Source organism: Malurus melanocephalus, unplaced genomic scaffold, assembly GCF_030028575.1.
Source record: "Malurus melanocephalus ecotype Western Australia unplaced genomic scaffold, MMel_1.1 scaffold_382, whole genome shotgun sequence".
Lineage (NCBI taxonomy): Eukaryota > Metazoa > Chordata > Aves > Passeriformes > Maluridae > Malurus > Malurus melanocephalus.
In genome coordinates this window covers 503,875-520,858 of record NW_026623614.1, presented here as the reverse complement: position 1 = coordinate 520,858, position 16,984 = coordinate 503,875, and the positions used below count along the sequence as shown (strand labels likewise).

Below are 16,984 nucleotides of genomic sequence, written 5' to 3'. Positions count from 1 at the left end.
ACAAAAATAATGGCAGCAGAAGGTGTGCTGAGCTCAGAAAAACCCTTTCCTTGGTGGTGGACAGCAGCTCTGTGTGTCCAGGTGTGCCAGAGCATCCTGGGGATGCAGAGGAAGCTCCTGGAGCTGCATGGAGSGCTGGATTTCCGAGCTGGCAGTCTCCCTGAGAGGCTCCTCTGTGTTTATTTTCTGTTCCTAGAGTGCTGCTGGCACCGGAGYGCTGCGGCTGCAGACGCCCTGGGTCGTGCAGCTCCTGTGGCAGCACTCTCCTGTGTGACACAGTCCATGTTCACTGTCCTGGCAGCAGCAGGATTCTTACACAGTGACAATTTGCTGCAGAGAAATCGGTGCTTTTCTGGTGATGCTGCCTCCCGTTGCCCTTGGTCATCCTTTCCAGTTCAGGCAGAAACTGGAACATGTGGCTTTGGTCCAAASCCTGCTCTGAGTGCTCTGAGCCACGTGAGAGCTGTTAACGTGGATAATTCCACCGTGTCATTTGGTTGCCCATTAGTCGGGGAGTGTTGTGCACAAGTAATTCTCCTGCTGCAGCTCTGAGGATGTTTCTGACCTGTTCTGTGTTCCAAGATCGTTGTCTGTGGTGCTGAAGAGCTCGCCCATGAGGTGTTTTTCCTTGCTGTAAGGTGTGTTGTTCTCCTGTGAAGATCTGACAGGCTGCCTGGTGACCCTGAGCATCCACCCTGCCCAAATTGCCCTGAGTTGGGCACATCTGGCACTGTCCTGGCAATGTCCCTTCAGCTGGGTGTTTATTGACCCTGCCCTGTTCTAGGATGCTCAGGTTGCTCATTCCCTATGGACAGAAGGTGCCTTCGTGGTTTCTTTTGGGCAAAACTTAAGCACAGGTGCTGAATTTTTTTGTAGGTCCTTTGTGGGGTGTGAAAGGTGAAAGGTGCTGCCGAGACTCAAAGCTCACTCGCTGTGAGCAGAGCTGGCCCTGTCTCTGTTTTACAGTGTCCCTTTGTGAGTGCCGCCCTTACATAAGCACGATGGAAATCTCGTCAGGCCGGCCAAGTTCCCTGGTTTGGAGCCAGACATCTGGGATTGGGGTTTTCATGGCATTCTTCAGTAGCATGAGGAGCCTCATAAAGCAGCTTCTCTGGGGTATTGTGCCGAGAGCCGCATTCCCAAGCAATTACAGCCGGGGCTGCAGCAGTAATGAGCCCTGGAATTGGGAAGGGACAGGAAGACAAAAGGGAAACGTTCAATGGAAGCTGCGAAGCCTTTGAACGTGAATAGCTGCGAGCTCGTTAATTGGGATCACCATTGGGAACRTTCCCTGTTCCCTCCGGCCCTGGCAGTGTCACCAGGCTCCGGCCGGGGAGCGGGGTGGCAGCAAGGGAACAGGGCTGAGAAGCTGCAGTTCTTTGGGGTTTCATCATTAAGGATTTCTGGCGATGGGGACGAAGCGTGATTGAGCCCTTTTCAGAGCAGAAAAGTGCTGTGAGTGCTGTTCTCAGCTGAGCGAGTCTCAGCGTGGCAAAACACTCTCCTGCTGCTTTGGAAAGTTCTGCTTCCTCAGCCACCAGCACCACCCTCGGTAGCTGTGGGACAGCAGGAGATGGAGGAGCTGCTCTCACTGAGCTGTTGTTCCCAAAGGTGCCCATCCCAAGGGTGGGATTTGGGGATTGGTGTGGGATTAGCAGGTGCAGGGTGGTGCTGGTGACGGGCACCGTGTCGTGGAGGCGAGTGATTGTTCTCATGGCAGAGCTGCCATTTATTTACAAACCTGGGGTTTGTATTGGAGTGTTTCAAAGCTTCCCTATTTTGAGTGGTTCCTCTAGAGCTTAGTGGGTTCCAAGAAGTGAGGTTTGAACAAGAACCGGTTTGGCGTCTGCAGTGCGTTATTGCCGAGGCTGCTCAGAGGTGGTGGTTCGTGTCCGTGTGGGTGATTTGCCTATCAGAGAACATTTTGTTGATGTTTGTTTGAAATACAAACCAAAAAACCTTCTGAGCCACAGTGAAAATCCTGTCCCTGGGATTTGGAGTAAGGCACAGGTTCAGTGTGGATTGCACCAGTACCATGCCCATAGTAATGCGTGTCCTCCTGTCTCCACAAACTCTGCCAGTTTGGGGTAAATGATTGCAAACTTGCAACTTCCCTGGGGAAAATAGCTGGTGCAAAGTTCAAGGAACCAGTGCTTCCCAATCCTGCAAGCCAGCACTCCCAAATGTTCTGGTTTGCAGTGCCAGGACAGATTCCTGGGCTCGTTGGTGCCAGAAGCGATTGCACGTGGTTCCATTCTGTTGTGCGGTTTGCAGTCAAGAGTGACAAGTTTAATTCCTTGTATTGCATTGCGGATGGAAAGGAAGAGTACGGCAGATGAATTTCCTTCTTTTCTGGTTGCCTCCCCCCGTTTGATTGCGCTATTGTTTCTTTGGGTGCATTAAAATAGAATTTGACTGGAGTCGTTATCCGCTGTCCCTGCGCTGTAATCCTCTTGCAGAGCCCTCCGCTTTGTGCAGCGGCGTTTGCTAATGAGCAGAATGTAATTCGTTTTTTTGGGAAATTACAYGAAACAGCATACCCATAAAACCTTCAGATTCAAGATGGCTTGTTTTGTTTCTCACAACCAGCCCAAACTCAGAGCCGTTCATCATCCATCCTGCACGGCTGCCGCGGGGTATCCACGGTGAGGATTCAGATCCTGTTGGAGAAGAACTTGTTGTGTTCCATGATCTATTCCCATCCACGCCTCTTGGATCCCTGTGTTCAGGGTGAGAGCAGGGCGAGCTGCTCCCAAATTAAGTAGAGGCAGCAGGAAAAGGAAATTTTGCTGGTTGRAGTCACCTGCCTCATTGTGGGTGTTGAGCATATGGTGTCTGTGTCAAAGCATTTTTCTACAAACCTCGAGTGTTTTATCTCATCAGCTGAGCTTGATGCGTTCCATTCAGAGGATGGTTATCCCGGGTGATGGTTCCACGGCGCAGTCTGAGGAGGTGAGCTGAGCTGAGCTGAGCTGAGCTGAGCTTAGGGAGGAGTGCTGCTCACAAGGAGGAATGCTGGAGCTCAGACTGGGGTGAGATTGTGGTGTAAATTCGGAGGCGGAACCCGGTGAGTGCCTGCCTGCGGTGATGGATGACACCAGAGTAGCTGCCTGCCTGCAAACCCTTCAGTAACACACAGCCCTGGCAGCTTGAGCAAAAAAAATAATCCCCGAGCCAAAAGCACCATCCCTACAGGATCTGCCCGAGTGGCTCCTCAGCAAAAACCCTTTTAACGTTTATGAACCACTTTTAAAAGGCAGCCTGAGCCAGCCTGTCATTCCAGTGCCTTGCTAGAAGAATAGCCATGAGGAATTGTCCTTTATTTGTAGCTCCAAAACGTGGTGTGTCATCAGTTGGGTGAGAGCAGCATTTACTGGCAGGTTGAGGGTTCTGGGGTGTTCTGGACAGACCGTGCCCTGGGTTAGAGCAGGTTTTATAAAGAGCTTTTAAATGTAAGTGATTAAGGGGAGGATTTCTCTTGCTCTCGGGTGCAAATGCAGCTCCTGATTAAAAGTCAACTGCTGAAATCTTACATTTTCACAACAGCACTGCTGAGTTATTTATTGTGGAGCATTTCCATTGAAAATGAGCCTTGTTTTAAATATCCTACCCTTGATGTGCCGAGTGTAAGGGGGCCAGGCTTACAGTTCGTGAAAACTTGGCAAAAACAAGCAGATCTCTTCAAACTGTTGGGGTTTGAGAGGAGAACTGTGAAGAATGTGTCTAATTGAAACTGTTCTTTCAAGAAATGCTAAGCAAATGTCTGGTAGATTTTCAGCTGCTGTTGGCAACATCTGTAAAAGGTCTCGTGTCTCCTGTGACACGGCAGCAGGAGGGTTGGAGCCTGCCTGGCTTTGATGGTTGGAGTGTATTTTTATTTGAAATGCACTTAGTGTGTGTGCAGATAGAGAGCAGGGAGGTTGKTTGTGTCTGATCCGCCTGCAGCAGMGCTCAGTGCTGGGTGACTGAGCCCCTTGGCCCAGCTGCTCCCTCGTGGCCATCACAGAGTGGTAAAAATTACAGCAAAAATGTGCTGTCCTGGATTTTTGTGAGTGCTCCCCGTATCACCCAGGGGAGAGCAGGACCCCATTGAAGAGCTGGGTTTGGGATGTGAGCAGTGCCCCAACCCCAAATCCTTTCCATGTGCCCACATTGGGCTGCTCAGAATGTTCCAGAGAGCTCTGCAGTGCTGTGGTGACACTGAGTGGGTGGTGGCACCTTGAGGAACTTTGTCCTGCTCATTGCAGTCCATCTAATCCTGGCCTAAAGCAGCAAAGCCGCCGTGGGGCCAGGCGTGGCGAGAGCCTGCAGAGGTTTGAGGTGCTTTATAATCCTGGGCACATCAAGAGAGAGAGAGAGGCTTTATTTAATTCTAATAATGGCAGAGATAATGTTGGCTTTGTGCTAGTCCTGGGCACAGCTGTTGTGCAATATCCATGCTGTGAATGGCTAGCGAGGTATCGAGCCCCCRGGATGTTTTCCTTGCTTTTCAGTGCCTGGATGGATTGCATTGGTTTATTGGAAGAGCGCTGACTTTGTGCTTGCAGTAATTAATTCCCTTTTCCGGGCTGGGGGAAGGTTGGCTATAATTTCCTGCATTCTTTTATCATAAGGCCAAAGGAGAAGCTGAGAATAGCGAGCAGAGAGGAACGCTGCATACATGCATTTTAAATTTAGTTTCGAGCAGTTAAGAAGACGGATTTTTGGTGGAGTGGCCTCTCTGTATTTGTGGTTTTCAAACAAGGTGACCTGGAGGATTGGTGCTGCATGTGGTGTCCGTTTCCAAAATCCCTGCCACTCTAACTCACCTGTAAATCCAAATTCCCTTCTCTTCAGGGCACTGCAGTGGGCTGGAGATCAGGAATTTGTTTCCCTGCTGGTAGATCTGACACTCCTGTGGACAGGAGGAGGGTTGTCGAGGGGGAGGGAGGGTGTGTGACCAAAATCCATTTGTGTCTGAGCTTGGAAAGGTGGTGGATGGGCAGCACCGTGTGTCCTCCTGTTCTCCCTGCCTGCTCCAGTATTCAGGGCATCCCTGGGCAGGCATGAGAGAATGGAAGAGATGGAAAATGCTTGAGAACAAGAAGGGCAGAAAAAAAGGGGGAGAGAATGAGTTTCTTGGGTATTTTCACCGATTTCAGAGGGTTTTCCTGTAAGTAAAGGCAAGCACTGTATGGCCCTCTCGTGTCAGCTTTGCTTTGTAGCCATTGCTGTTCCAGCACATCCCATCGGGATGGTTGTCTGGAGACAGGCAATGAGGGAAAACGTGTAAGGGAAAGGGCTGGGGTGGGAATTGCTGGAGCTGAGGCCAAGCTGTGACTGTGACTGGTGTTCAGGGTTCCAGAGGGAGCKGCAGTTTGCCGTGGCTGCTCTGAAGGGTCTCTGGGTGCCATCAGTGCCATCATCAGCGGGCACAGCCCGTGCAGAGCAGCCCGGGGTCACTCCAAGGGATGGCACTGGAGCAGGGCGGTGTTTGGGGCATGGCTGGGTGGCTGCAGCTCTTCCCTGCTGCTCCCCAAAGCCCTGAGCTGCTGTTGCCTTGCCAACACCGAGCCAGAGCTGTCGGAGCAGAGAGCGGCTGCGGCACAGCCCCAACGCCGCGCTGGGGGCTCGGGGAGAGAGGAGAGGAGAGAACCTCACCCAGTGCACCATGGAGGGAGGGGGAATTCAGAACACAGCGTTCACTCCTTGCTACTTGGGAGATTGTACAACAGCATAATTTTTTAATGATGGGTAATGATGAAGCATCAATTTCAAATCTGTTTTTGTGCCTGGAGCTGCAGCGTCAGGCTCGGCGCAGGCGAAGGGTGCCCGATCCCTGTGATGGAGCCACTGCCTGCTGGTGTTTGCCATGTGGGTATCAAGGAGGAGCAGYAAATTGAAAATTGCTTCTAAATGGGCTCAGTTTGACTGTTTTAATGCTTCTCGGGAGAACACAGGAAATGTTGAGATTTTAGAATAGAAGCGGCACGGCAGTGCCTGTGATTGCACTGCTGGTGTTTGTCTTTCTTTACAGTTCACGTCCCTGTGGTGGCGGCTCCGAGGCTCACCTGAAAGCAGGAATGAAATGCTGTTTATCTCAGAAGGCTGGGGTACAGGGCTGTGGGGACAGCTATGACAGGACAGTGTCCCCAGAGAGGAGCAGTGGCACTGTCCTGTCCCCACCATTAATTCCATGGGCGTGGGCATTACCCTGAGCTCCCTTTGAGGCTCTCCAGGAYCCCCTTCCCAAACATTGGTGCACGATGACCACGCACCACCCATCCTCCCACATACGGGAACGTGGCAAAAAATCAGCATTTCAGCCCAAAAGATGGARATGTGGAATGGGAAGGCTCTTCCTCTGCAGCTCTCCCTCCGAGCAGACGCTTCAAAGGCAGCAGCGAGTGGAAGTCACTTGCTGGAGCTGTCTCGTTCTTTCTCGAGGCAGTGTTTTGATAAATGTTGATGAGTTTCACTGTAAAACTAAATGACATTTATAGCACGATGTATGCTTTACCCATTGCTTAATTATACCTAATGGTGTTGGATGGAAAAGGCATTTACCATTTTACTTTTGTTTAAAATGACAATCTAAACCTCAAAGCCTGTGGGGTTTTGTAGAACGATGACGATTTAATTAAGAACTAAATACAATCTAATTTTAAAAGGCAATTGCAACTTTAAGAAATAAGTGATAAAATTTACAAAGAGCTTGCTGAGAGAGGAGTTCCTGCTYGGTGTGCCTTCTGTGGGATGGGGCRGGCACCCGAGGGGGTTTGGGTGCAGATTTGAGGAAGGTGGGATGAGGAACATTTCCAGCCTGGTTTTCTTTCTCATCAGAACTGTATTTTTTCTGTCGTGTGCTTTACTGTCCTGTTGCTGCACCTGCAGAGGCAGTGAGAGGGATTGGGGTAATGCAGTTTGTAAACCCAAGGGTTTATTTTKGTGTGCAGAACACGGTTTCTCTTCCCTTCCTCCCAGCTCTGCCTTTGTCCTGGCAGCCAGCAAAGAGAACAGAGTCTCTATTGAAAACAAGGCGTGAGGAATGAGCATGGATCAGGCAAGCTGCATCTTTAAAAATAAACACTGGAGCAGAGCTTTGTGCCTTCCACTCAGCTGGCAAAGCACTGACAGCAGGCAGGAATGTGTTCAGGAGCATCTGCCCTTTCTCTTCTTTTCATGGCTTTAGTCAAAACAAATCCCATAGATGAAGGGGAAAAAAGCCACCAAAATGCATTTTATTTTCCCCAGCCTGGACGAGCCACCGGGCGGAGGCTGAAGTGGGACGTGCAGGATCTGCAGTGAGGAGATATTAATATTTAAAGACATTAGCACTGGTCCTATACTAACATTTATAAATCCGACGGGTGGCAGATTGAGGGCTGATTCCACGTTTTTTCTTCCTCCTCTGTAAAATAATAAATATGTTAGAATAGCTCTCAGAGCTGCCTTTATCGCGGGGATGAATCAGGACAGTTRGTGTTGCAAGAGATTTAAAACTTACAAATATGTTGCCCTTTAGGTGAGCATTCATCATTATGTCTGATCTGGGATCTAGACTAAAGGCTTCTCTTTTACCTTTTTATCCTTCCTGGGAAGTGGAAATTGGAAGGACTCCTCACTTTGATTGTAGTGTTGCTGCTGAGATTGTTTCACCCATTTTTGGGGGGTGTCTGTCGCTGGTGGGGGTCTGTTCTTGGAGAAAAGATCTCATCTCTGGTCTCTAAATGTAAGTGAAGAGGGGGAATATACTTGAGAAAAAAGGGAGGAAAAGATCCCTGAAGACAGTTCCCTTCCCATGGCACAGAGCCCCTGCAGTTGGTGAATGGACAGAGATGGCCCTGGGCACAGCAGGRCTCTGAAATCAGGACTGTGACATTCTGCACTCCCACCCAAAAGGGGAGATGATGGAGAGAGCACAGATAACACTGTGAGCAAACCCCTCCAAAGGCTGTGAATCCACAGGAGGTGAGATCAGCTTTCCCTCCCATGGCAAACGGGGAATTAACTTCAAAGGGCAGGAGAAACTCAGCTCAATCTGTGGAGGAGGGCTTGTCCTTCYCTCAGTGTTTGATGGGAATGGGTCRCTCCCATGAACYTRCACATTCCACTGATAAATGTTTCGCTTTCTGCTTTTACATCACAGTGAACTTTTGGGATMACAGCTGGGCAGGTGTTTTATGGGAGGCTCACAGTTATTCCATGTAAAACATGGCAAGGACAGTGCTGGGATTTGAGTGTGGCTGTGCGCTGAACCAAAGGGTGAGAACAGGCCAGGATACCCCAAGAAAACATTCCAGTGTATTCTTTGTTGGTCCTTTGCTTTGAGGACATTCCCTACAGGTTTGCACATTTGTTATTAATTTTGTCATTTATTCCTTGCTTATTTTGCTGGTGAACTAAAGATTTCAGACTTGAATATGCAGGCTGTTGAAAGAARGTCCTTTTTATAGGAGGAGACCAGGCTGATGTTGATCAGAATTCATCGTGGGTGCTGTATGGAAATACAGATTTCTTGGGTTTAAAAGAGATTATTAAGCCGCACGTTGTGACAGATGCTACTGACAGTAAAAAATAAAAAGGATGTGAAAAAGTCTGCGAGAAATGGGTTACAGGTATGGATATAAGACATATCTGCTCATTAGAGTAAAATGAAACCCATCATCTGACTTGAAACAGAATTCCTTGTTATTGGAAMCCCCGTCACTCTGCCTAATGGGAATCGGTGTTGGGGTCGGATCCAAAGCAAAGCTCAACAGCAGTGGCATCACCCCAGAGGGTTTGGGGGCACAGAGAGCCCCTGGGGCTGAGGGGTGGAACAGTGGGGTCTGTGGAAGGGTTCTCTGCTGCTGGGCAGTGCCAGGGGACAGTCCCTGTTGTGTCCACAGTCCCTGTTGTGTCCCCTGTCCCCATTGTGCCCCTGTCCAAGGTGCCCATTGTGTCCCCTGTCCAMRGTCCCCGTTGTGTCCCCTGYCCMSMWYRKKYCCCSTKKYSWMSSYYSYCMYYRTKKYSYCYSCYSWCMRWSSYCSYYGTTKYSYCYSYYSCCMWYRKKYCCCSTKKYSYCSYYKKKYCCCMTKSYSWCMSYYSCCSWYRKKYCCCMTKKYSYCSYYKKKYCCYSTKKYSYCSYYKKKYYCCSTKKYSYCSYYKKKTCCCCTGTCCCCASTGACACAGGGACAGGACCCGGGGCTGTGCAGAGGGAAGGAAGGTGGACAGGGAGCAGATGGAGATCTCCTGCCCAGATCCTGTGCCAGCTCGGGGTGTGAGCACTGCCAGGCTCAGAGCAGGCAGGTGGCAGCTCGGCCACCGCAGGGCAAAACCAGAGGTGACAATGGTGGTGACAAACCTGCAAACGTGTAAATTCTCTGCTCCTGTGTGGGATTTGGCAGGGGCTGCTGCAGCTTTACCCTTGTGGCACAGACAGAAAGGAGTGTGAGGCAGCAGGTGTTGTTGTGGTCAGGGCAATGCTCTTTGATGGTAAAAYCGAGTGTTTTATCTGTGCTCCCTCCTGTAACCTGCAGCGACAGCTCCTCATCAGGGCTCAACTCCCCACGGACAGAGTCAGGGCAGCAAAGGAAATTCCACCTGTGTGTGAAAYTCGGGTTTAATCAAGGTCTCCTTCCCTGGATCCGGGCTGTGGGTGTCCTTGGTAGCAGTAGCTGGAAGATAAATGYAGATAAGGAATTGTGTATTAGGCCTCCATTAATAATAAACGTGTGTTGATCCTAAGTGAGTGTTATTTAAACACCCTGAATGGAGGCAGCAGCCTGCTGGGACYGTCTGCTGCTGTCAGAGCTTCTCCCTTGCTGGGGCAGTGCTGGGRCATGGCAGCAGTGATTTTAGTGATTTTGGGGGTGTCCTTGGTGGGTGTGCAGTGACACTGAGTGTCGGGGAGCTCCRGGGAAGGGGACCTGACTCTATTTCTGGTGAGGGTCCACTCACAGCTTTGTCCTTTCCTMCCCTTTTGTTCTTTCTCACTTCTACCCCTCAGTGTCCCCAAAAGCTCCCTCAGAGTCCTTCCTTCCCAGATCCTTCCAGAACATCTCCTGTGTGCCCTGTGCACTGAGGAGCTCACCCCCCATCCTTGGGGACCCTTGGATAACGCGGTGACCTTACGGGAGACACAGATCTTTAGCAATGACCTTTCACTGCCTGGCCAATGGACCATCAGCTCTGCAGCCCAACCAGAGATCAGCTGCTCCTGTTTCTTAGAAACACATTGGAAATGTGGAATAAAGCCTGAGATGTGCAGAGCAGCAGATTTGTGCCTCCATTCCCAATTCTGCGTGCCCGGCGCCGCGTCCCTCGGTCAGTGACAGAGCAGATGGATATYGATCCTCAGTGTCCGCCAGCAGGAACCTTTGCAGGGACAGCGACGTATGGCCAGGGACTTTGATCTATCAATATCTGGGTAATAGAAAGACAAGGGTGACATCTAATCCCAGCACAGGTGACAGATCATAAATCTGCACGGACGGGGGGATTGGCGGCWGTGAGGGGAGGGTGAAGGAACTGAAACACCCTTTGGTCAGGGGTGCAGAGGTTCTCATGGCAGAAAAAAGAATTTTGTTCCTAACATCCAAAGAAATATTTTAATTYGGTCATAAAACAGRATTTTTTTTTCCCCATTTTGGTTTCAACCAGTGGAAAGAATTCCCTGGTGCCATTGCATCACACAGCCATTCGCTATGTTTAAAGTCAGTGCAGCCTCCAGTGTAATTTCAGAGCTATTGTCATCTTTTATTCTTACTCTTTAAGCCAGAAAAGCCATAAAGGTGGCAATGGCATTTTTTTTCCTCCGCAAATTTAATATCTGTGCACAACTCGCTTGAATTTGCCGTATATTTCTCTGAAGTGGCTGTTTCATAGCGTAAACTTGCTCCTCACAATAAGTAATTTTTAGCACCATCTTGCACGTTCTGTCTGAGTGTGGGGAGTAATTCAGGGGAAGTGTGAGCGGGGAGAGGAGCGGGGAAGGTGCTGAAAGTGCTCCTGTGAAAATGGGTGCTGAAAGGAGGGGAAATGTCCCTGTGCTGTGTGTGACAGGGATGGAGCCTGGCACCGGGAATGGGAGCAGCAGGAGCGGGTCTGTCCCTGCACAGAGACTGAGCAAATCAGCCTTTTGGGAACAGATTCTGCCAATGCTAATTCCTCCCACCCCTCCTTTTTTSCTTCCTAAATGGGAGCTGGGGCTTGGAGCATCACTGGGGGATCCCAAATGTGGCACAGCCACGTTGTCTGTCAGCAGTGCCCTTCTCTGAGCAGTTCTGTCAAACCTGGCTGCAGCACAAAGGAAGGGAACACGCATTAAATCTCAAAAATCCGAGTCCTGGGTGAGTGTTACTGCATTAATTTGCTGTAGTCTCTGCACCCCATTCCCTTCACCACTGAGCACCCTCTGCCCAGTTGGGCTCAGTGAATTTTGCTAAAAGTCCCTGATACTCCTGATGCTCAGTAGGGATTTTGTGGGTGAGGCTCCCCAGTGGTGTATTGCATCCGACAGACCTGCACAGAGCGAACTCAAAAGGGAGATTTTTCTAGAATTCTATTTGTTTGCCACCATCACTTTGTTGAAGAGCTCTTTGCCTTGGAATTGGAGTTGCTGAGTYTGTTGCTGGCCATGGAGAAGATGCTGAAGAGGGAATAAGAGCTACTTGAATGCAGGAAAATCTCAGAGAGGCTTGACTCAGGGTCACAAAGCTGGTAATTACATCTTATTAGAAGAGAAAGTTGCTGTTTCGAAAGGTTAGTTGTGAATCTTGATGGAAAACAACATTTTCCTCTGGGAGGTGAGGGCCATGCTGAGAGAAGGATTCCTGGGAGGTGCAGTGGGCTCCAGGCTCCGTGGTTTTGTAGGGTTTTTTGGGGTTGTACAGGGTGGAACRAGCAGTGGCTGCCCCCTCTCTGCACCCCAGCCTTTCACAGGAACCTTTATCTGAGAGGATGAGGACCTGTCCTGTGTGCTTCAGGCAGCCCTGGAGGGATCCAGGCTGGCATTGGAGGGGTTGTTTGGGGCATTTCACCCCAACCTGATCCATCCTCTGTCCCAGGACCTGCAGCTCTGCCCGCCCGCACCAGGGCTGGGTCTGTGTGTGTTTGTGTTTTTGTTTTTGGGCAGCTGCTCCCATCTGCTGCCATCCCTCACCCAGCACAAAGATGCCATGAAATAACTCCATCAGCAGYGATTGCCTTCCCTTGCCAGCACAATCAGCGTGGATTGTCCCTTCTTCTGCAGAGTTCAAGTGTGACAAGTGCAGCTTTGTAAAACTCTCCAGACTCGAGCCCAGATGCACAGAGCTCCTGCAGCTTCTCCCAGCACTGCCTTTGCAGTTCTCCTCTCCCTCCTGGAACCAAACCTGCACAGTGCTTAAATGGCCCTTGGGTTCCTCCTTKTTCCTGGGTCTGTCCCCAACCAAGGTTCTCTTTAGTTCCCATTCTCTTCCCMAGAAGTTGATGGTGATGTTTGTGTTGAAGGGAAGAGATGAAGCTCTCAGTGATGGATGAGAGAGCAGAGGAGCTGCTCAGCTCAGGGAGGAGAAGGAACACAAAGCAGACAAAGCTCCTGGGGGAGGTGGATGCTCAGTGTTTCTAAACACACTTGTCTCAGCTCTGGATGGCTCTTTAACCACCACATTTCTTTTAGGTACTTGAAACTGATAGATGAATGTTGACATTTAAATTGTGTTAATTCTGGGGATGCAGCATTGTGTTGCTTTCCTCCTTGAGCACGTGAACAGACAGTTTGTGTGTCTGTGTGAGTTATTTCTTCTGACTCAATCTATTAAGAGGAATTTTGTTCAGGTTTACAGCTCACATAGTTCAGGTGTAATGAAAACTCCTCTTCCTTGGAAAACTGAAAGACTGAGGCAGCAGTGCTGCAGCTCACGCTGGGACACCTGTGGTTAGGAATTCCATAGGAATTGAAAAATCGTGCTCCCCAGCACGTATTTTAATCTTCCCCTCTTCTCCCCCCGACGCTTCCCTCTAGCCCGGTGTCCTACAAGGGAGAAAGAATTGATTTTAAATGTGACCACTGCATATGAGCCAAGGTCCCTGGGCTGTGTCCAGCTGAGGGGAACTTGTTTGAAACACAATTTACTCRTCTGTGTCTGTCTGCAGCCGTAAGAGGAGAGACTGCAGCGCTCTGAGGCAGCAAGACAAGTGCAAAAATTAATTGTGCAGGTGCAGCCAGAGCGTCCCTCAAGCATTGTGTGCCCCCCTCACTCCCCCTTCCAGTGAGTACARAACACGGTGTCGTTTTTCACCTTGTGAGGAGATTCAGTGAATGAGGCTGGAGAATTGCTTTGGGTAATGAAGGAAGCACACATGGCGTTTTCCCTCCCCTGTGGCACTGCAGACACCCATTTTGGTGTTTCCTTGCTTGTTAACACCGGTGCCTGTGGTGCCTGTGGACAGCAGCTCACCCTGGACACCTCCAGAATGGGATTCATTCTGTTCCTGCTCCTGTTCCTGTTCCTGTTCCTCCATCTGCAGCAGTGCCTTCTGCTCCAGGGCAGGACTTACAGCTCCAGCCCTGGAGTCTGTCTGTCCTGGAGTCTGTCTGTCCTGCAGTCTGTCTGTCCTGGAGTCTGTCTGTCCACACTGGGATGAGGATTTGTCCCTGGTTTTGGGGTCCCAGCAGGAAGCTTTGCTCTGACACATGGACACTGTGCTGTCCCAGTCTCTTTATGTGTAATAGATGAAAATCTGTCCCATATCCTCCTCTTGGGKTTTTCCATTGGATCTGCTTGTGCTGTGACCCCACAAAGCGTTGCCAGGGGATTTAATGTTGGTTCTCAACAGTAATTTTCCTTTGCTTCTCTCAACTCCTGAGATTCCGTGTTGGGTCCATAAACTTCATCTTCCTCCCTAACCTGTCCTTTTCTGTTCCAAAATATTCTCATGCTGTGTGTGTGTTTAATGCTCTTCAAAATACATATACACTGGCAGTAAATATTTACTGAGAAACTTCTCGAGGTGTTGTCAGTGAGGATGGGTCTAAAGAGTTCTTGCTTTGTGTTGCAGTTCTATTTAATTTAGAGTTTGTAATTAATGCTGCTCATAGAAATAGCTTTCCTGCCTTGGTGAGCAGGAGCAGACAGGAATGGATACCCCAAAATGTGTAGGGGAATCTGCAGGTGCCTGTGGTGAGGCACGATGGGGTCAGCAGAGCAGATTGGGACACACTTGGATTGGGAACAAAGAGCAAAGCCCCGGAGCTGCGGCTGCTCTGAGCTGTGCAGGGGCTCAGCGTGTCCTCCTGTGCTCCCTGAGCATCATTAACCCCAATAAAATCCTTCTCWGAGGGATCTGCCAGCCCAGACTGAGGTGCTGCACTCTGCAGCCATCCTTCGGCAGCTTTAACACAGCASCATCCCTGAAAAGCTTCAGTGGTTTGAACTTCAAATAATTTATTTCTAAATTACTTCTACTGTAATTCTTATTAATTCAAATAGTCTTCTAAGCTGATGTAAAATTCAGTAAACGCAAGGAACAGTTTAATGAATTGAAAATAGGATTGAGTCTTTTAAAGTAAATGTAAAAAAATATGCTGGCAATAATTGCTTAGATGGAAATCGAATCTTAATAGCTTTGTTAATGATTTGTAGGGAATATTGCGTTTATGAGAACRTATCAAGCTGATCCTTGTGCAAGAACCTTGTTTTGAATGGGTTTGATAAAATTATTCCCCAGAAGCAGTTAGTAATGTTTAATATTTTTGCTTGAACCACTTTGGAGATGTTTGATTTCATTGATGCCAGGGCCTGTGCAGGCAGCAGGGTATGGGGCAGGCAGGGCAGGGCTCTGCTGTGCCTCCTTTGGGATCTGCACAGGGGTTTGGGRTTTGAGAGCAGAATCATTTAGGCTGGAAAAGCCCTCTAAGATTATCAAATCCAACCATTAATGCATTGGTGCCAAAGCTGCCATTAATGTGTGTGCCCAGGGTTCAGGAACACCACGTTCAGGGTACTGCTGACATTCTGGGGTGGCTGGATGCTCATCCTCCAGTCAGAAAAGGAATCTGTGAGCAGGAGCAGCCCCGTGCTGAGGCACAGAATGCAGAGCAGGAGCCAGGCACATTTCTGGGATGGGGTCATTGCCCCTCTTGCACAGGGCCTGGGCTCTGTGCTCCAGTACAGATGTTACTGACAGAAATTTTTCTTGTTGCTCCTCCGAGTTCATCAATCTGGAGAATCAAAATTTTTACTGAGAGGGCAGAAAAATGTGCCCCAACTTCAGCTCAYTGCCCATCAGGCGTGGAAAGGAGTCTGATGGTTTATCCATCTTGCCAAACGAGGCACCTTTTTGTCAAACATTTCCAAGGGATGTCAAATAATAAAGACAAGTTGGAAAGAAAGAAAAATGAAGAAAAACTGGGGTTTAAATACCACCCCAGATTTGCTGTGTGCAAACTTTATCCTGCTTTCTTGGGTTTTTCGTGGCCGAGGCAGCTGTGGAGTAGCACTGGAGGATTCTCTGACCACCAACCTGTGGCCAAGTGCTCAAATTTCCTGGCTTCATTTAGAACATGGCCAATCAACATCTCGAAATTTCTCCTGCTTTGATTCCTCACAGTTCTGGAGAAATTGAAATGCAAAGTGGTTTTCCCACTCCCATCCCTGCGTCCTCGGGTGTTGGAGGCGAATGCTCAGCGTGGGGGTGATGTGATGCTTCCACTCATTAGGACAAGAGATTTTGGGGCGATGGCCTGTAAATGATTACAAGGCTCCCACAGCATAATTGCATGGGATCCTGTTMTTTCCCTGCCTCTGGACATTAATTGCACCTACTGATTACACRGAGTGAGTAACGAGTGATTCCCTCAAGTCTGTCTGCTGCAGCCAAAGGAAAAGTGCTTCTTTCAGCCACTTGTTCTTCCAGGGTGATTTAACAAGTTTGTCCTGTGGGAGAGGAGGGCATTTTTTGGTGTTTCTGTGTGTGGCAGCAGTCCTTGTTCCTCTGTTCCCATCACAGAGCTCCTTTCCCACTGCTCCTCCACGGAGGGACCACTCGATGGCTCYGCGGTTGATTTTCCACCAATGGTGCCAGTGGAGGTTTTCATTCCCCCCAAAAAACCCCCAGATGTCATTTCTGATCTTGAGTGGCATCTTTGCTGTGTCGTGCAGGTGATGGGCAGAAYTTGGTGACGGAGGATGTGACAGTGGTGGAGGGGGAGGTGGCCACCATCAGCTGCCGCGTCAAGAACAGCGACGACTCGGTGATCCAGCTGCTGAACCCCAACAGGCAGACCATCTACTTCAGAGACTTCAGGCGTAAGTTCCTCCTTTGCTCAGGACTCCTCCATGCCTCACTTGCACTCAGGACATGGCATTTGCCAAAATCTCTCCTGTTTGTGCAGTGCTGGACWCTCCCAGTGCAGTTGGTTCTGTGGWGGTGGGTGACACAGGCAATCATAATCTCCTCCTGAATGGAAAACTTCACCGTCCCCTCTAAAAGTCAGAGCATCCTCCTTTGCAATAGCAATTGATTGTTGTAATTTAGGCTGAATTGCAGTGGAGTGCCAGATATTTAGCCCTGGCAAACAAATTGAACAGGGTGACATCAAGACAGTGCGGTGTTCTCAGAGATAAACTCTTCAGACCAAAAACTGAACATTTCAGGATTATCTGTGCTGCTTTATACCCAAACTGAAATCTCTGGAGACAGTGCCACAGTGAGACACTGTSAATGGTCACCTGGATGTGCTGTTTTTGTGATCTTTGGGGTTGTGGTGTGGAAGAAGGGGACATTCCCTCTGTCCCCCCCTCACCCAGGCTGTGTTTCCCCACAGCCCTCAAGGACAGCAGGTTCCAGCTGGTGAACTTCTCCAACAGCGAGCTCCGTGTGTCCCTGACCAACGTCTCCATCTCTGATGAAGGGAGGTATTTCTGCCAGCTCTACACCGACCCTCCCCAGGAGATCTACACCACCATCACCGTGCTGGGTAAGGACAGATCCCGCGGAGCTTTGGGGTCACTGGTGCTCGGGGTCAGGGGATGGGGTT

The 16,984-nt window shown here is 49.7% G+C and overlaps 1 protein-coding gene across 1 annotated transcript in view; it reads left to right on the top strand.

The window, feature by feature from the left end:
* CADM1 (cell adhesion molecule 1) overlaps nucleotides 1-16,984 on the top strand; it is a 133,999-nt gene that overhangs the window by 72,602 nt on the left and 44,413 nt on the right. Inside the window, exons 3-4 of the mRNA XM_057379026.1 lie at nucleotides 16,107-16,253; nucleotides 16,772-16,924. Of these exons, the coding sequence (XP_057235009.1) occupies nucleotides 16,107-16,253; nucleotides 16,772-16,924 (300 nt within the window). The remainder of the gene's footprint in view (nucleotides 1-16,106; nucleotides 16,254-16,771; nucleotides 16,925-16,984) is intronic.